This window comes from Nicotiana sylvestris, chromosome 11 (assembly GCF_000393655.2).
Source record: "Nicotiana sylvestris chromosome 11, ASM39365v2, whole genome shotgun sequence".
Taxonomy (NCBI): domain Eukaryota; kingdom Viridiplantae; phylum Streptophyta; class Magnoliopsida; order Solanales; family Solanaceae; genus Nicotiana; species Nicotiana sylvestris.
In genome coordinates, this window is record NC_091067.1 from 72,062,047 (window position 1) to 72,082,827 (window position 20,781).

General features: G+C 38.0%; 1 protein-coding gene across 1 annotated transcript; it reads left to right on the forward strand.

Annotated features, from left to right (window-relative positions):
- The first annotated feature begins 3,333 nt into the window (after window positions 1–3,333).
- Window positions 3,334–12,582, forward strand: LOC104219418 (uncharacterized). The gene is made up of 11 exons (XM_009770110.2): window positions 3,334–3,655; window positions 3,729–3,790; window positions 5,267–5,403; window positions 7,589–7,647; window positions 7,930–7,953; window positions 9,092–9,174; window positions 9,281–9,345; window positions 9,518–9,567; window positions 11,583–11,684; window positions 11,930–11,989; window positions 12,148–12,582. The coding sequence occupies exons 1-11, from the start codon at window positions 3,653–3,655 to the stop codon at window positions 12,280–12,282; spliced, it is 780 nt and encodes a 259-aa protein (XP_009768412.1). The 5' UTR covers window positions 3,334–3,652; the 3' UTR covers window positions 12,283–12,582.
- The last annotated feature ends 8,199 nt before the right edge of the window (window positions 12,583–20,781 follow it).

Here is a 20,781-nt window from a genome sequence, read left to right on the forward strand (position 1 = left end):
TTAATCCCATAAGTGTATGAATTTATATGCTCGTTAGGGTCGGTTATCCCATTATATTTGGGTATATCGGACATGCAAAACTTCTTGGGAATGGGCATCAGAGCCGCACTCGGGGGGAATGGTTTTTGTATGAACTTCTTGGCGTCTAGACCTTTCAAAACTGGAGGCACCCCCGGTATCTAGTCTACCAGGGAGTTATACGTTTCCACTTTCTTATCATTGTCTTCAATTTTCTTTTCTCCGGACTCGATCCTCTTAGTTAATTCCTCTAGCATTCTTATAATCGTGGGGTCAGTCCCCGAGCCGCTTTTATCGGGCCTTTATAAGGCTGGTTCAGCATGCCGAGTTCACTGGTTCGGATGTGTTTGTAGTTCTATTCTGACTCTGAAGTTGAGCGATGGCGATTTGCTGAGCTTGCAGCATCTCGAATACCACTTGGAGGCTGACTCCCCTATCTCCCATTCCTTGTGTTCTTTGGTCACCGGATCGGGCTTTCCTGTATATATTTCCTTCGGGGTCCGCGCCTAGATCTGCATTCAAAGTGATGTGCGAACTAACATCAACGGGTACCATATTTGGCACTTTTCCTGGGTTTATCGGTGGTACACCGACTCTTGCATTGCTGTTTTCCCCAAGACCTTCGCTATCATGAACAGGTGTGTTCTGTGTGCTAGACATGTTTAAGCCTGAGAATCAAAGAATCTTGACAAGAAAAAGCGTAAAGATAACGTGTGTAACGAGAATCAGTACAGAAATAATCACTATTATCTTTAGCCCCACGGTGGGCGCCAAACTGTTTACCTCGAAAATACGAGTAATAATTAAACTTGATTAGTGGTTTTAAAGATATGTGATTTAGTTCAATACCAATTAATAATAAAAAAATATGAAGTAGAAATAAAAGTTAGAAGTAAATCAAACCAATGTTACTTAACAACAGTGACCTCGAGCTTAGCGACCTCGAGGTGGCTTAGGGCAGTAAGAACAATTAAATAGGAAAATTAAAGTAAGAACAATAGAGCTAAAGGACAATGCTGATGAACAGTAGGCGAAAAGGGACAGAGTATATTCTTTCTCAGTGATGATAAGATGATCTTACAAATTATTGGGGTCCCCTTTATATAATAGGGGAGTCCTAAATAAGGAATATTTCTATTTACAGTAAGGAATATTCTTGGTACATCTCTCTAACCGCCTAGTACGACATAGTGCAATCATATTCCGGGATTTGCGCCATGACTTTGGGGACGTGGCAAGAATCTAACTCGTTCTGGTACAAATCCACAACGCTACTATTTCGGGTTAAAAAACACTCGACCTCGGTATGCATCGTGCTTCGCCTTCGAACTCGGGTCTGGTCCCTCGAGCTCGAACTTGATCTTACCCGGACTCGGACTCAGGACGGGCCCTCGAGCCTATAAGTCGGAGGCATACGATTTTGACCATATACACAAGCTTCGTACCGTGATAACGTGTCAAGAAATATAATTTAAATTAATAATATAAACCAAAAAAATAGGCAATAGGAGAAGAGAAGAAGATAGAACTTTCTTATTTCTTTCTAGTGTTCAAGTGCATTACATATCATATCATGTCTCTATTTATATTATTACATAAAGGCATACAAAAAGATTGCATTAAATATGACATTAACAATTGGAATTATGAGGGAAGATCATGGAAGTTACAGTCATAATAGTGATGAATAGTAGGAGGTTATTTACATGATGGATGAAAGTAGTGGAAGTAGTAGATATTCACATTAACTAATAATTTGCAATAAACACTTTTAATATATTCCAAGTGCTAGCCAGTCAAGAAATCCCATGTCTAGAAGATGAAAGTAGCAGAAATGAGGATGTTGAGATGGATGTGTGAGCATACCAGGAAGGATAAGATTAGAAATGAAGCTATTAGAGACAAGGTGAGAGTGGCCCCTGTGGAAGACAATTGAGATGGTTTGGGCACGTGATGAAGAGAGACATAGACGCTCCAGTTAGGTGGTGTGAGAGGTTAACCATGTCGGGTCTGAGGAAGGGTAGAGGTAGGCTAAGAAGTATTGAGGAGAGATGATTAGGCAGGACATGACGTTGCTTCAGCTTACCGAGGACACAACTCTAGATAGGAAGATGTGGAGGTCGAGAATTAGAGTCGAACGTTGATAGGTAGTCGAGGGTGTCTTCTAGTCTTACCGGTAGTATTAGTAATACTATTATATTTTCTTATTCCTAGATCTTTTTATTACATGTTGTGTCATTCTTACAACATTATATTATTAATATTATTCTTGTACTTTTTATCTCTAGATATTTGTTTTTATGAATTGTGTCTTTGTTTTTTTTGTTGTTATTATGGCCAGTTGCTTCCTTGTCACTATTTCTTGAGCCGAGGGTCTATCGAAAACAACCTTTCTACATATTACTCTTCCGCATGTGGGATTAGATTGGGTTTGTAGTAGTTGTTGTTGTTTGCTTTTAATGTATTACAGATTAAGGACCCGTTTTGCCATAATTTTTTTTTACACTTTTTCGAATTTTTTTCTGGAAACGGTGTTTGACCTTGAAAGTTTCAAATTTTACTTAAAGTTGAATTTCGAAATTTTTCAAAAAGTTAAGGCCCCCGTTTGGCCATACATTTTGGCAACGTTTTTTTCAAATCTTTTTTGAAAATATTATTTGTTCATAGATTAATGATTTATTTTTAAAAAATTTCTGAAATTATTTTTCAAGTGCCCAAAATCTAGTTTAGGGTAGATTTTGGGTGAAACTTGTTCTCCCACTCACAAAACTTCAAATTTTTTTCAAATAAAATGCATGTCCAAACATAATTTCAACTTCCAAAAATTATTTTTCAAAACTACTTCAAAAATTATTTTTTCAAGTTTCAACTAAATCTATGTCCAAACGCTAGCTAAAAAACTTCACAAGGATGTTTTTTAAAATTTTCACTTCAAACCTCTTACAAAAATTGCAAAATAGCTCCAAATTGTATTCATGTCCAAGCACAACTCTAATTTTCAAATACTATTTTCACTTAATTTTTTCCCACTTATTTTCTGAAATTTCGCAATTTTATGTCCAAATGCCCACTAATACTATCTCCGCTCAAACCAAAGTGCATTCATTCAACCATGACCCCTCGAGACCGTGCAAGATAGGTAAGAAAAAATAAATGAATGTTCTTTTTAAAAAATGTCAAATCCTATAAAATCTCAAAACTTCAAAATATGTGAAAAATTCATTTCCAGATAGAACAAAATGTTTTCCGCAAATATAAATTAAAAAAAAAAATTAGTCTTTTTCAAATGCATGAGTTTTACTGGGAATATTTGATACCTCACCATATGATGACGAAGGATGAGGGGCTCACAACATTTATTTGGGACAAATTTGTATTGAATATGTTCAAAAACTAATGAAAAAAGAGAAGCAAAAAGCAAAAATACAGCGGACAGTAATTCTGTGCAGGTTTCTTATTCTGTGCAGGTTTCTTCATAGTGGGACCCTAGTGTCCCCCTTTTACTTCAAAGAGAAAGAAAAAGAAAAACAGAGGGGGAGATCGGAACACCGACGAAACCCTAGCAACAGAAAATCTCCCCGGTCAGCGGGAGCAACTTATCGATCACTGCTTTCTTCGTTCCGCCCCCAAAAAGATGGTCAGTGCTAGTCAATTCTCTATTTATTGCGTTGATATTGTAAGTTTACTTATTTTCTCATTTGCTTTAACAGAACAAGCTAGGAATAGGGCGCCGGGACAAAGTTCAGCAGTTCATGACCATAACTGGGGCAAGGTGCCTTTCTCTTCTCCTCTCTCTAGGGCTCTCAGAATGCTAAGTATCCTGATTCGCTAACTTCTCTGTTCTAATTTCACGGCGGAACTCAACTCCGCTGCAGAACTTAAGCTTAATTTTATACGTTATACTTTCTTTCTTTTTTCTAATCAAGGAAGTTCATTCATATCCTCTTTGCCAAAAAAAAAAAGTGATAAGCAGAAACATGTGGCTCGTCTCTTTCTAGGTTTTACAACTCTATAGACTCCGTTGGAAACTGAGTTGCAGTGTTTTGTAGCACATCTGAACTAATGTAAGCCTGAAGGAGCATTTATTTTCCACCTTGCTTGTACTTTGCCTGACATGTTGAAGTATCACATAAATCCTGTTTGTTTCATTTCTGAAACTTTCTAAATAAGATGGTAACTCCAATAACTCTAAAGTCTTATAGCAATGGCATCATTTTTAACAAACATGCCAAACCTTTTTGATGAATCAATTTCCTTTGGTTCTCTTTCGTGCCTATAGCTAGAAAAGTTTCTTTTATTGTTTTAGCGTTCAAGACATGAGCTCGTAGACAAATATGACTCAGCTAGTTAGTCAAGACACGGCAAGAGCACACTAATTTTTTGATAAGTAAAGTAATTTTAAATATGAGAACCAGCATCAAGTCACTGCTGGTGGTGTGGAACAGTTACAACCATAAACAAGTCCTTGCTGACTGTGAAAAGAGCTGATATAATACAAGGGCACACTATTTGAAGTGTGTAAAGAAGTGTTTAAATTTTAGTTTGAACAATAATATATCTAAGAATTGAAGTTAAGTAAAATAAGAGTGTAAATCCATCACCAATTAACCATTCTTAGCACAAACAGAACATTTGGAGGGGTGAACAATGAGAATTTGGCCCCAAGAACTTGGGGAGATAATTAAGTTTAAATAACAAATTGCAAGAGGATTAACTTTAAGAAATAAATTTTGTTCAGTAGTTCTATACTGATATAATATTAGTGACTGCGTCAACATGCAAATACGGCATATAAATTTGGAACGCTAAAAAAGGTTTAGCATCATTTAATTGGTCAAAATAATACCAGATAAAGTTCCTTCATGTTATTCCTTTTTGTCCATGATGTTATAATTTATGAATTTCATCCTCCATGTTAGTTCATAGATCAGTGCAACCTCCAGTTAAAATTTTGAGATCGTGTTGAAAATCATACATAGTTTTTAAACTTTAAAGTTTAATGTGATCGATTTGTGTTGGGGTAATTTCACTTTCCTAATCCTGTCAATTCTACGTACCCTAAATTCTATAAGTGTTTATTCGTCATAGGTCGCTGCTCTTGTCACATGATTCCTTGGAAAACGCCGAAACGTTGAAGTCATTTATGCTTGAGCAGTTTATAATTTTTATTTTCCTCAAGTTCTGTGGATTAGGTTGTGATGTTTGAAGTACACAATGATAACTCTCTATTCATCATATTTGTATGCAGTGAAAAAGTTGCTCTTCAGGCTTTGAAGGCCAGTGATTGGAATCTTGAAGGAGCATTTGATATATTTTACAGCCAGTCACAAGTCAAGTCATCTGCTGATACAAGGCGGTTGGAGGAGCTTTACAATAGATACAAAGGCAAGCATTGCATCCTATGCTTTGTTAACTAGATACTAATTTTTTGGTTTTGCAATTTATTTTGTATGCTCTTTTGATAATACATCTTTATGTAGTCTTGATATGCTCTTTTAGGAGACAAAAAGATCTGAGCTATTCTGATTAACTTGAAAATTGGGCAATGGACATTTTTAGATGAGGCACTCTAAACAACCACTGTCTAATCACTTACCTTTAAGAAATATATGCCTATGTGCATATCAAAAAATGCAAAAAGATAGGCAAATAATATAAATGAAATGAATGTTCTCATGGCAGTTTGTTGCGGAGGTTATTTTAGACTACATCTTTCAGTTAGAATCTAAGCTGGATGGACCATGTCATTTGTAAAATATTTTAGGTCTTCTTGGACCTCGTGGGTTTGCCATGACTTGGGTGCTTCCTATTTTCTTGACATTGGTTAGACTTGAAGCTAGAAAAGATTGATTAGTTACTTGCATGATGTTCAGTGATGCGATCGAGTTGCAGTAACAAGTTTACTGATCATTTTAAGTAATAAAAAATGAATAAGTTATTGTTCCGCAGAGTGTAATAACTAGCCAACATGGAAATCCTCCTATTAGTGTAGTTTAAGAGAATGAAAATTAAGAGTGTCGATAGTGTAATGATTAAGTGAAAATAACCCGGTTCACAATAAGTGACCAATTTGCCTTTTCATTTTGGTTCAAAATAAGTGTCTAGTTATGTAATCAAGAAAGAATTCAATTTGTTTTTACAAAATAACCCCTATGTAGATGTCCCTAAAAAGTTTTCTTACTCCTCACATTAAATGTTTAATTAGGGGTAGTTTAGTCATAGTAGGTATTTTTGTATAGAATTTAGTATTTTCTTAACGGGCGTGCTAAAAGCAAATTGGACACTTATTGTGAACCGGAGGGAGTAATAAGAAAGGAAAATCAAACAGTCACAGCAATAATATGGAAATATCTATGAGGATAGGCACTTTATTCACCCACACCCTTTGGCTATTGTATTATTCATTACATTTTTAGTATTTAACCAGTGTTTTTTAAAAACGAAAAGCACAACAAAAACCGACAAGGCCCTTGAGGCTTGAAGTGAAAGCAAGAAGTGAAATGCCTCCTTGAAGTAAAGCACACAATTACAGAAAATTAAAAATACTTAACATATGTGAATTTAGTACGATAATAATTAAATTGCAATTAGAATAACTGATATCAACATCCAATATACAACAATACCGATATTAATCCAATTCTGAGATTCAATAAATCGACCGCTTTTCATTTGGATCACTTTACAAGCCATTGCTTGAAGCGCACAGAAGTGCATGGATTCACACATGTAGTGATAATTCCTCTCTTCACATTGTTTCATCGCTTTAAGCTCGAATAGATGTCTTTTTAATACCACAGATATTAACCTTCATGAAATACAAGATTTCTGAATCACAATGTTTTCTCTCGGTTTAAGATTGCTTCTTTGGTGCCCCTAGGGGCTTCAGTCTACTGGTAAAAACGTAACCCATGATGTGTGGGTTCGTCATACGTCAGGAGTTTGGACCCTGTGGAAGACAAAAGCTTAGTATTTAAGTGGAGAAGGGTGGAGAGGTGGCCCGTTATTCATCAATTTCAACCCATGCGCTAGCTAACCTCGGGGATTTCTTGGTTAGGAAGCCGTTACTTCAATGGATATTCGTAAATTCGAGGTTCTTTTCTTTTGATACGTAAGATAGAATTTTTTTGATGTAAGCCAAGAACAAGAGAATGCTGGTAAAAAAGTACATCCAAAATATTGGGATCATTACAAGTTGTGTAGAGAGTTGAGAAAGTCAATCGTGTCTTTCCCCTATGTGGATTTTGTATATGTTCCCTAGTGAGGGAAAGCATCTTTTGCCTTATGACTACCAATCAAGTACCTATATTGACATTTATTTACTAAATAATTCTAAAAACAATTTTGGGAAAATGGGCGCGATTTGCTAGATGTAAAGCTGTATGACTGTAAACAGAAACTGCTTAGAGTTTGCTAATTTTACTGGAAATTTAAAGTAGCTTTCTTCACTATTTGCATCCAAAGGGATCTTTTACACATGAGACTATCGCGAAACATCTGGTTTGTGTTTCAACTTGGATTCTCTTACTAATTACATCACTTTTGTGGCGGACATTCTTTTCTTTTGCAGACCCGTACTCTGACATGATTTTGGCCGATGGTATTAGTCTCCTCTGCAATGACATTCAGGTGGGTTAGTATAGTTAGTTAATCTAACGAGTCAAGGGCCACTTGTTATATCGTTACAGTTTTCCTATTGTTATAGGTTTTCAATAAAAAAAAAATTAAGAATTTTGTGGTCTTAGCTGGTTGTATAATTTTTCCTTTTCAAACTCGTTTTTAAATTTCAAGCTGTATAACATAATGATGTGTAGGTATATTGCACTTTATAGCTTCTCTTACCCATTTTCTGTTAAGTTATTATTTCTGATTATGCTTGAGTAAATATTAACTCTTTTATTTCATTGTCAGGTTGATCCTCAGGATATAGTTATGGTATGTGCTATTCATTATAACCCTCTCAGCTACTTTTTTCTTTCTGTCTCTCTATTCCCTTTTAAGGACTCATTTTGGAGGGAGGATTTGGCTCAAAGGAGAGGTTTATCAATAGAACTAATGATAAGAAGTAATTGCATTGAAGAGTACTACCATTTATTTTACTTTTACAGTGGGCCATATGGCTTGTAAATTTTGAGCTTATATAATTGTAGTTCTTGACTTAATCAAACCCGATACTTGTTCCTGATTTCTGATGAATTCACGACCAAATGACAATGGTACCACAGTAAATTTGAAGCAACACAACCAATCAGGTTTGGTTCTTCTATAGCTTGCCACTTGTTTTATGTTTTTGAACTAAGATGGTGATCTTTCACTTAACGGATATGTTTTAAATTTCTGCTTTCTTATAATTTATTCAAAATATAAGAGCTTAATAATAATAATAATAATAATAATAATAATAATAATAATAATAATAATAATAATAATAATAATAATAGCTTAAAAGTTTCAGCCTCCAACTGTTGGAATATTCTCAACTAACAGGATAGCCTTTCGGCTGATACCGGATTGCCATAAAAATTCTTAAACCATTGAGCGCTTATGTTACTCCACCTATTCTCGTTATCATCTTACTAAGAATCATCCCTTGAGTAGTTCTCTCGCCCATTCAAAAAATAATAAAAGCAGAAAACATCGGTTTTCTTTTTGCATCATTTAGTGTTAGTTTTGTATTTTCACTTTGGTTGTCAGATTGGGTTGCTTGTTATTGCCCCTTCCCTTTTTCATCCCTGAGCCGAGGGCCTACTGGAAACATCCTCTCTGCCTTTGTAAAGGCAGGAGTAAGGTCTGCGTACACTCAACCCTCCCTAAACCCCACCTGTGGGACTACACTGGGTTTGTTGTTGTTGTTGATGCCATCAATTGACCCAATTACTTCATCAGGTATTATTGTATTCACTCTTGATAGGAAGGTGTGGAGGTCGAGCATTAAGGTTGTAGGTTAAAGGGTAGTCGAGCGGTTTTCCTCTTTGTCCCGGTTTCCCTCTTTGTACCTACGAGTATGATAGTATTTTGTCTAGCACTGCTGCCTGATATTTTATTGACATTAAAAGAGCGAATACAATTACAGTTGGTTCTTTCATGGCACATGAAAGCTGCAACCATGTGTGAATTCTCCAAGCAAGAGTTTATTGGTGGATTACAATCTCTCGGGTAAGCCTAGGTTAAGACCTGTGAACTTCTATAGTATAATCTCTTTTACTCTGTCTACTACGAATTTTAGATGTTTGATCTAATGACGCTGTCTCCTGAATGGCAGAATAGATTCGTTGGAAAAGCTCAGAGAAAAATTGCCATTTATGCGTTCCGAGATGAGAGACGAACGTATGTGATGACATGGAACTCTCCTTGTGTTGTCAAAGAAGTTTTTGCCTTGTTTTAATAATTTTCTATATCAACTCTAAATCTAGTTTACAAGCTCTTTGAACATTTGATTTGATTTGATTAAATCAGATGAAAAGTTCCTGACTTTAAATTTCTTATTTACTTTATTCAGATAAGTTCCGAGAGATTTACAACTTTGCTTTCAGCTGGGCAAAGGAGAAGGTTTGTCTTACTGATCCCTCGCCAATTTTCCTCGATAATTCAAAGGCCGTTTGAGTTTTTACTTGTTCAAATTGATTAATGTGAAATAAGAATTATTATTTCCTTATGCTTGGGAGGCTTCCGCTTCCCTTTTTTCCCTCCGCCTTTTGTGCATTCATTTCATTTATTTAGTTAAATACCAGTGATTGATAGTGATGTCTAAGAAACAGCAACAAGTCACTTTTTTGATGAGCTTTTGAAAGTATTTCCTTTTCTTTTTCCCGTTAAACCAAGATCCAACCTGAGTTTCTCAATTTTTTTTAATTATTATTTTTTTTTTCAAAATTCCCTCCCAATTTAGGAGGATCTATAGCGTTTCCACCCTTCCCCTCCGGTGTGATTCGAACCCAGAACCTAACAGTCGTGGGTGGAGATGCTTTACCACCTGAGCAAGACTAGCTTGTCGAGTTTCTCAATTGTCTGCCACATTACTCTAGGTATTTAGGTGATAGCATCAAGCCTCTATACTACGTCTAATAAATGAATGGTCGTATTTCAAAAGCTACTTAGAGGTCTTAGCTTGTACCAATCATCTTTAGGTATGAAGATGATTGCTTTTCTTTGAAGAAAGTAACAGGTTAGGTATGATTGCTTTAAACATCTTGACGCGGATTCAGAAGCACAAGAGAATCTAAAATGAACTAAACCACTTTTTCTAGGGCTGTCACAATTCTCCAATGAATTGGAATTCCAAAGGAAATTATCATCAACCACACATGGCTTTAACTGTGTATTTTCTTTTTCCTTTTCGTGAGAAAAGACCCAAAATAAGATTTCCTTCTTTGGGAATTGCCTTGGCAGTTTTATATGTTATCACTGTACGCTATGTCACTGCACACTTGAACAAGATAAAGCAAGGGATAAAATTTTGATTTTGGTCAATGTTAAAGCATATGTCTTACTAGTAAACCAAGAAAAAGTATAAAGGTGTGCTTACTCAACTAACATTCGCTTAAGTTCTTGGATGGAAAACTCAAAACAATTGGCAGAATTCAGAAGACAACTACTGATAGTTCTCTTTTTATTTCATCTGAAGCTAGTAATTGGAGCCCTGGATGGATTATCCGTAAATTCTTTTTTCCAGTGTTTTTTTTGGCTGGAGAAGTTGGATAGATATCCAAGATTCCAAGTTCAGCAAATGTTGTGCCATATCTGTCGTCATTTTAACACCTTCTGTTTTTGCATTGTGAAGATGTTTATTGTACTTGACATATTTCAATTTTGGGTGATGTGATATGAAATGAGGTATATGTTGGCAGATGATATTTGTAGGTTTAATGTATGAGGATTAGTGCTGCCTGTCTATGAATTTTGCTCTTTATTTCAATGATGGTAAAGGGGAAAAGTGAAAACAAATATTGGGCAGTCAGAGATGTTTACAAGAAATGCTCATTTTTGCAGTCCTATGCGTAAAGAAAGAAATTGTATGAATTCCATCCTGAAACAACTCTGTAACAGATAGCTGAGATGATCAAAACTGCAAAGGGAAAACTCCTAAATCAATTAGCGGCAGCTGTTTATGTTTTCTGCTCTTCTTTGCTTTGTATTAGTTCTGCATACTGCATCCTTAAACATGAAGCTCTCAGTATTTAGTCTAATGTCTAAATTATTAAATTGTGGTTTCGGGAGGATTAGTTCTGAATTTTCTCCAGTTTGCCTTTGTAATCTTTGTTTGTTATTGAAAAGGGTGTAGGAGTACTAATGTCATTTTCAGGCAAGAACCTCAACATAATTTTTTAATAATGGTAAGGTATTAGTCATGAAACAAAAGCACTAAGAAAGTGCTACACAGGTTTTTCAAGCTGTGCAGGAGGCTAAGAATGGCTAGTAAGGGATTTACATCATTTACAATAGACTGCCTGCGCCAAAAAGATACCAAAAACATATTTACATTTACCAGTATATATGAGTAATTTCTCTCTTCCAAGCTTCCCTTACTGCATCAGAGACACTGACGTCCTCTTCTTAAATTTCAGGGCCAGAAATCTTTGGCCTTGGACACGGCTATTGGGATGTGGCAATTGCTATTTGCTGAAAAGCAGTGGCCGTTGGTTGATCATTGGTGTCAGTTTCTACAGGTAATTGGAAGGCCAAAAAAGTGCTGGATTTTGTATCTGTTTTCTCTGTTCGCTGGTTTCTGTTTGCTTCACGTACATATCTCAATATGATTTCTCTCTTTCTCTGCCATTGTGTCTGCTTCTGTATCTACCTTTGGTATTTTTATACCATAAACTTAACCAATCTGCTCTTAGAAGTGATATCTGCTTAAAGAGGATGCTATAACTCACCTCTAACCCCTACTTTGATCTGCCACTTAATTCAGGCACGGCATAACAAGGCTATTTCACGGGATACTTGGGCTCAGCTACTGGAATTTGCAAGGGTAAGTTACTCATCTACTTTAAAGTATTAGCTTTTGAACTCACCCAGCGTACATTCCTTACTCACCTCCCCACATTCCATCTCTCTCCACTGTTTTTATGTTAAAGTTTTACATCAGTATAAAAATACCTAAGTTGACATATGTGACTATCAATACAGTCTGTGGACCCTGCATTATCAAATTATGATGCTGAAGGAGCTTGGCCTTATCTTATAGATGAATTCGTTGAGTACTTGACTGAAAATGGTATTGTGCAAAAAGGTCAAATGAGTGATTGGAGCCAGAAATGCTGATGGTTTGCTGCAGTTGCTGCCTGTGCTGTGTAAGAGTATTGTTTGGTGTTTGAACTGTTTCTAGTTTTCAAGAACAAGTTCATGTACAAAATACGTGAGGGAAAGGACTACTCTTAAGTGCAAAGTAACTGTTGACTTGATTTGGATTTCTTGGACAAATTAAAGACTTGTATATGGGAGCCAATTTTTTTTAGCCCCAGGAGAAGCAAAATATTGGGGAGCCGATGATATTTCCCAACACTTGTCTAACAATGTAAGAATCTTGAGCTAACTTCCATAGTGTATCATTTGTCTCTTGTAGTTCATCCAAAAAAGAAAGAAACAAAAGGGAAAAGAGTTACTAGAGGAACCCGTATCACTGAGTTCTCTCGAGTGTTAGTTCAGCTAACCAAGTTGAATTAGTCTCTGGTGCCCTATGGCTAAACCGATGCTCAATTTAGAATCTTGGCGTACCTACGGGCCTGTAAAACCATTGTTTCATGCACGCATGTAGTAGTTTCAACTAACAACTACTCAATGGTGGTCATGTTGAGATTTAAATGTAGTAATTCTTTTGCTTCGGAATAATGTTGTCAAAACCTAGAAATTATAGAAAGCAAAATAAAAGAAGTTTTAGGAGTATTCATTAGTGCATTACCCAAGGACAACATTGAACTTGAAGTCCATGGAGAGTATGCGGTTCTTTCGCACGTACGCTGGGGTAAATTGGCAGAAGCAAACAACGGTTATTGTTACACTTTTTTTTTGGGGGGGGGGGGGGTTGTAAAGGTTCACCATTGTGGTGACAGCTTAGGCATTGACCTCACCTGTACATTACTAGCCAAGAGGTAAATACATGTATGGTCGGGGCTACAAATCTGTGTACCCTATCCCCAAACAACTATACATCAAAAAGTTCCTTTCTAGTTCTAATTCTGAAAAAGGTCAGTTGCTCCCTTTCTGTCTTCATAATAGCTTTCGTGAAGAAAGAAGAAGTTCAGTGTCTCTTTACTCCCTAGTTAGCTTCCCTAACAGTGAGAGAAGCAAGAGTTTCCTTCATTCTTTAGCTCCACAATCTGCCCGACTACGTGAACAGGTGTGACTGAAACTATGTTTATTGCATTTATAAGTACATGGGAGTCTGCCTCCACCCAAAAATCTCCATAACCGAGATCCAAAACTAACTGCTATTAGGATTACCCTAACTACGTCCATGTTACTTGAGCAGATTCCAAATTATTCACTATGGGTGTATTTAGTATGAAGGAAAATATTTTTTGAAAAACGTTTTTCAATTTTTTCATGTTTGGTTAGGTTAAATATTTTTAAAAATATTTTTTCCATGAACACATTTTCCTCTAATTTCAGAAAAACCTTCTCTAGAAAGGGAGGAAAAATATTTGCCGAAACTCTCCAACTGATGATTCCAACCCTCCCACCCACTCCTGCACTCCCCTCACCCGCCCTGGCACTCCTGCCCCGCCTGCCCCTACACAGCCCCAAACCCCCCGCCCCCAACCTTCCATAGAAAATAAGTAAGAAAATCGCTTATTTTATAGAATTTTTTTTTTGAAAACATTTTCCTTTTACAACTGCTGGACCTAGATTATTCTTGTTGCGTCCATCTATGGTCAGTTTGGAGTGGCCATCAGGTGGCTTGAGCCAATTAGCGGGGATGATCATGAGTCTAGGTTTAATTCGTTCCACCTTAGTGGAGCAGTGAATTGTACACAGTAGTGTGAGTATCACATACTGAATCTGCTGTGGCAATCTTTGTGTAGAGGTCTTCTCTCCACCATATTTAAGGACATATCCCTCCTCCAAATTTCCCTACAGATAATACTTAGGAAGACATTGTAAAATAAATGCATGTACCTCATTCGTTGGCTTGGTTAGCCACAACTTCATAAGATTGTCTCAATCCAGGTGTTGTCCCAATTCCATAAGTACCATCAAAGAAAGACCAGGCTGCACCGACACCCTCATTGTCAAGGAATAAGTAGCTCAATGGTCTCGGAAGTTGGGATCCTACAACTTGAACAAATAGGAACATAATGTCCAAATCTGCTTATTATGTCATCAGTAACCTACATTTTAATAATCTCATCATGAAAATGAGATCTTAAAACAATAAGCCTTTGTGCCAAATATTTAGGCAAAAATAGCACGGTATAGCCAGTTTTCGGACTGGTCATTCAAAAATAGCCAACGTTTACGAAGTCAATGAAAAATAGCCACTATTTTGCTGCAACAGAGACCGGTCCAGCATAATATACTGGAGTTCGGTGCACTTGTGTATGAACTTCAGCATATTATGCTGGACCGGTATATTTTGCTGACTCCAGTATAATATACTGGAGACTGGAGCACCGGTGCTCCAAACTCCAGTATATTATACTGGACAATTATACTTGCTGGAACTCAAGTATATTATGCTGGAGTTCTAGTGTACTTATGCTGGAACTCCATCATATTATGCTGGAGTTCCAGCATACTTATCTTGGAACTCCAGTATAATATGTTGGAGTTCAAACATACTTATGCTGGAACTCCAGTATATTACTGGCGTATTTTCTGGGTTTTGAACAGTATTTTCGCTCAGATTTATCTTTACATGAAAAGTGGCTAAATTTCGATTACTTTTGAAACTGGGCTATTTTTGAATGACCAGTTGTAAATCTGACTATTTTTGAATTTCTCCCAATATTTAGAGTTGTCAATATGGGCTGGCCCAGTCCAGCCTAGCCCAGTCCACGCGTGCTTTGGCATTTGATGGACTAGGCTGGGCTGACCCACTGTTTCGATGGCCTTTAAATGGTTAGCCCAACCCTATGTGGGTCACGATCCCCACGGATCGGTACACTATTTTTTACAATGATTATTTATATTTTTTAAAATTTAAGTTTTAACCTAAAATGCATATATATATAACACAAAAGAGGAGGAGAATCTCAAAACAATCTACTCAAAAATATTTTCAAGGTGCTCATGGCATATCCAACACCAACAAATCATCCTCATCAAGCACATTTGAATCCTCTTGTGAAATAAAGGTGTCTTAACATCTTCATTTTCATTTAAATCTATAGTTATATGCAATTTTAATTAGTTAAACATTAAGAAATAGCTAAAATTTTAAGAACAAAAAATACTTATATTCACATAAAAAATATTACCAGATTGAGATTGGACTACTCTTCTTGTTATTTTTAGTTTTCTATACTTATTTTTATATTTTTAATTAAATATATTATTAAAACTACGGGCCGGCCCAACCCAACCTCGATCAAGCCTCATAAGTCACAAGCTTACTTGAGCCTAGCATAAAAGCCTCATGGGCTCCAAAAATCTTAGACCAACACTATTAAATTACGACCTGTGTTGGTCGGCCCAGCGGGCCAAGCCTATATTATCGGCTTCACAAATATTAGTAGTTGCAAAGGTTGAGCTTTTGTTTGTTTCATGGCATGGCAAGCTGACCTACAAATAAAATTCTATTATTGTCCAAGTAAAATTCTATTATTGTCCAAATGGGTTTATCAAATGTAGCTCCCCCACGAACCTTCATCTAGGAGTTTTATTGTTGCACATTTTGATATGGTATTAGATTTAAGTTCGAGTTTTACTGTCATTCATCACCAAAAAGAATTTTCAATGATAATCACACATTCTAACAGGTTCACACGTTAGAGGACCCTCTCCCCCCGGCTACCCGGCCTTCCACCCCAAAATCCGTCATTCTTGTACCCCAAAATCCGTCATTCTAACAGGTACCGGCTGTGATCACACGCTGGACACAAATCCGTCATTCTTGTACTTCAGCTTAAACGGGACAAAAATAGCTATCTGGCACACTAGGGAGTCCTCAAAGTATGAGTCGATTCACTTGCTAGCTAAGACCGGATAAGGCCAAACAAATGTTTATGGCTTTTGGACTCGTTCATTATGCCCCTTGTAAAGCAAAATGCCATTTGGTTATCTTATTAAACCGTGACGTTCTTAACAACTGATTTCTATGTAACTATGATTTATTGATTGATTACATGGGGGAAGATGAGCTGAAGATTGTGTCTCATTATGCATCATCGCTGCTATTTATTTAAAAGTTAAAAGCTTTACTGCTCTAGGCTACCGTCTGCAGTTCTAACATTTCCACTGCAAGTGCTATTTTTGAGTAAGAGAAATTTCAATCTTCTCTCGTATTTTTGCGTCATATTATCACCAATAGTAAATAGAATTAAATTATCTTCTTTTTTGTTCCAACTATATTCATAGATGAACACGATTGATTGAGAAATTGAGATAGAGCTAAGAGTGTTAGGACCGAAAATACCAGGTGTCATGCGGAAGCTATCTAAACAAATCTTGAACGACGATAAATCAGACAACAAAGGAGAAATATACCAAAAGAGACACAAACATTTAACGTGGTTCGCTCAACTGACCTACGTCCACCGCGAAGATGAGCAATCCACTATAATAAAAAGAGAGTACAAAATATCGAGAGAGAAACCTCACGAAGAGGCAAACACAAGTGACACACTAACACTTGTCCCGTAAAGTTTTAACCCTAAACACGACTCTCAAGCTCCCTATGACTACATTGTAGATGCTACTGAATGAGAAGGACAGATCTTTAGTTTATAGAATTCCAAATCTTTTCCTACAAGAAAAAGGACTAGCCAAGTATAGGAGAATTATAATTTCCTTCTACAAAAAGGAAAACCCAATTAAGGTAATTATATTGCCCTTTCCTTCAACAAATAGGAAAATCAAATATGGTAAGAAAATTATGGCAAACACCTAACAATTTTCCCCCTTGGCCGGAATTTTCTGACAAAATAAACTTGATCCACCTTCTTCACATAGCCTTCAACAGGTTGCATCTCCAAATCTCCACCACAAAGTTTGTCTCAACGTGCGTAGCACACCGGTCAAATTTTTCGGACAAAAATCATGATTATCGTCAAATATGTTGCGGCTAGAACTAAACCCGCCAAGATGAACCTGTCTTGAACCTCGTTCTGATACCAAGCAGTTCCTCGAGGGTCTCCCTTCGAGATTGACATTTGCCATGCTCGGCAACCCTCTCTGCTCGAATCTGAGCAGCCTCGGCCACCTCCTTTGCTTGGACCTGAGCAGCTTCAGTATCAGCCTGATAGATAACCACCACTGCATCAACATTGGCCTTAGTCGCTTCGACATCCGATTTGGTTGTTTTGAGCTCCGTGGCCAGGTTCTCCTGCTCGGAAACTGCTGAACACAGCTGGGACTTGAGCTCCTCGATTATCTTGGCTTGCACAAAGGTTTTCTCTTTTATGATTCAGAGTTGGATTTCAGATGAGGCCAGCTAGGCCTGAGCAATCTCCTTTTCGAAGGCCAGACGATCCATGTTCTTTTTTCATTCTTCGGCCTTTGCTTTTACTGCGCTCACTTCTTCACGAAGCTTCCCGTAATGTCGAGCTTTTGTTGGACCTGCGGGTTCGTACCATCAGTCACCATAACCGATTCACCAGCATTAACTTCAAAATTCTTCTTACCTGCTCGGCCAGGTCGGCATGTTCTTTTTGAGCCACTTCCATCTCATCCTAGAGACCTTTAACTTCTCTTTCCCTTTGCTCACTAAGAATTTTGAAGGCATCCTTCTTCTCAGTGAGACCTCGGATCTCGGCCTCATAATGGCTCATCTCCCTGTGAGATCGGAGGAAAACTCATGATGAAGCACCGAAGCCACCAAATACAGAAAAAAGAGTTATATAAAGGAGAAGAGTATAAGTATAAAAATTGACATCAACAAAATCTGGGATTACCTGGTTTAGAACTTGTTGGGCTTCGTTGAAAAGACATGGTGTTTCCACGTCATTCGTCTTATCTTGGTCTTCTTCGGTCACCAAGCATCGGCGATAGCTAGCCACCGAGCATCCTCCAGGACCGAAATGATAATTGACCGTTTACGCCTGGGGTCGATATTGGGGGATCGGAACTGATTGGTCAATTTAAGTCTCGAGGAAGCCTCACTCGAGCTATTCTTTGGTATCTCCAAGTCACCCAGACTAGTGACATCTTCCACTCTGACAAAATAGCCACGGAAAGGGTCTTCTGTACTATGGACCCCTTCATCATGTCTCTGTCGCATGAGCATCCTTAATCATCGACTCAGTGAATGTAGGAAATGAGAGGGAATCTCCGATTTCTATCACCCAGGTAAATCTTTTAGGGTACCGCCTTCATCTCGGGGAGCCTTGAGCATGGTTTCTACACCAACATCAACCGCCTTCTCGATAGCCTTCTCACCTTGAGGCGAAATGCCTTCAGCTCTCTCTGGCTCGGGGACTTCGGCCAAGGCATTCCCCTCATTCTTATCAATTCGATGCAGAGCAGTTTCAGATTCTACCGGCTCAGAAGTTCCTCGAATCTCGATGCGAGCTCGCACATAGGCCACCAGCCCGGAGTCTTCTTCTTCTTCTTCTTCGGACTCATCCTTTAGCCGTTGGACTGACTCCAAAGATAGAGGGATGATGTTCTCTTTGGGTTTAAGGGTTGTTTTCTTTTGGGCTTCTATACCTCAGAATTCGTGGAACTCGAAGCCCTTTTCCTCTTCTTCTCCCGCACTGGCTTCAAAACAGATGGTGAGGGGAGGATTTCTTCATCACCAGATAGGGGCCTCATTGCCACGTCTTTCCCAAGACCTACAAAAGAAGAAAGATGAGTAAGCTCGGGAAGAAATTCAAACAATGGTCAAATCATTGAGTTAGAAAGAAAAATTTACCATAACTACTAGCCTCCCATCGACCATTTGCCAAATCACGCCATGTGCGCTCAACATGTGTTTGCTGCGATACAAGGCCCCTGACCCAGTCCTCGAGTTGGGGAACAAGGAACTATACTTACGTTTCGTATTCCATTTCTCAGGAAATGACATACTCTCAGCCAAGATCAGGTCTAAGGTCCTCACTCGAACAAACTGACCTATCCAGCCACGGTCTTTATCCTCATCTATGCTCGAGAAAGGTGCCCTGGTGCCCGCCGTTGAAGCTTTATTAGTCCTCTTCGATATAGTCAGGGACTATACAAGCATATAAGATGATCGAGGGTAAAAAGGACACCTCTCGATTTTGCATTAACAAAGTAATATCACTATCCTCCAGAAAGAAGGGTGGATCTGACCGAAGGTCACTTCGTACTTCTTGCTGAAATCTATAATTATCGGATCCAAGGGACCCAACGTGAAGGGATAAGTGTAAACACTTAAGAAACCCTTCACGTGGGTAGTGATTGATTCCTCAGGAGCATAAACCACCACATTTTTATTATCCCAGTTGTAATCCTTCTTTGCCTGGGAGAGGAGGCTATTGGGGACCGAACAGATATATCTCGATATCGGTTCGCGTCAGCCCGATATCGAGGAAGTCTTTTCAATCTTGAAATCAGAATCGATGACACACCCTCCGGAAAAAAACTCTTCAGGGCGTGGCTCCGTCGTCGGTTCCTCACCGACCGGCCATGACAATGAAGCAGTCTCCTTTTGTGGAACGATTTTTGAAGTGTAGCCATTTAATTTTTATGGATGAAAAAGAACAGAAATTGAAAAGGAATACTTGGTATTTTGGGATAGAACAAGCGAAGAAACACAGAGATCTGAAAATACAAAGCTCTGAGGAAGGCAAAGGATTGTGAAAATTAGAGTGAAGAAGATTTGAAAGTAAAGTTTGAAAATGAAGAAGTAGGGTATTTATAATGTCTCAATGACGGTTCAAGGCCGGTAATAGCCGACCGTCGAATGATGCGCATTAAATGCCTGGGAAACTGTACCGACAAGACGTTTAGGCTACCTCAGTTGCTTACGTCATGATGTATCGAGGTGAAGATTGAGGGCTCAAATCGTTTCTTGTCATTACTCTCCAAAAAACGAGGGGACTATCTGTGTACGGTAAAATCGGGCTTGCCCTTTCTGTATGATTAATTGAGACTGGGGGCGTGGCAGGCCAAGGTTCGACCCATGTCGTACCAGACCATGACACGAAGTTAGATTGCCAAGCTCGTGACTCAAGGACCGATCGAGATCGAGATTAGCCAAGACCGAGAACGAGCGGGAAAGAGATCGAACAAGATCGAAGGAAGCTTGCCGAGCCGAATAGCGAAAATCCAAAATATCCGCAATTGGGCAAGGATGACGACGGAAATCTCAGCACATATCAAGGCGAGGTCGATTTATCAGCTAATCATGGGATTTCTTACCGTATTTAGAATGATACTAAGGGTAGGACTCCCCTACAATATGAAAGAGAGCTGATCATTTGTATAACACATCATATTCACGCTACATAAAGTAATATACTATCTTTTTCTTATACTCTCAATACTCTATTACTCTGTTCATATTTTTCGGTGAAATACTTGTTTGATTCGAATGCGACCTAGCTCGAGGATCAAGCTATACATTTTCTTTGGTTTGCTTTATCTTTATTTGCAGTTAATTTCAATATCACTTTGCGTTTTTTCTTAGTTTGTGCCAAGTAA

What these genes read in the sequence shown, in the direction of transcription:
- LOC104219418 (XM_009770110.2), top strand. An exon ending in TCCTCTGCAATGACATTCAG is followed by an intron (nt 7,648 to 7,929) that starts GTGGGTTAGTAT and finishes TTTCATTGTCAG; the next exon opens with GTTGATCCTCAGGATATAGT. An exon ending in AGCTACTGGAATTTGCAAGG is followed by an intron (nt 11,990 to 12,147) that starts GTAAGTTACTCA and finishes CTATCAATACAG; the next exon opens with TCTGTGGACCCTGCATTATC.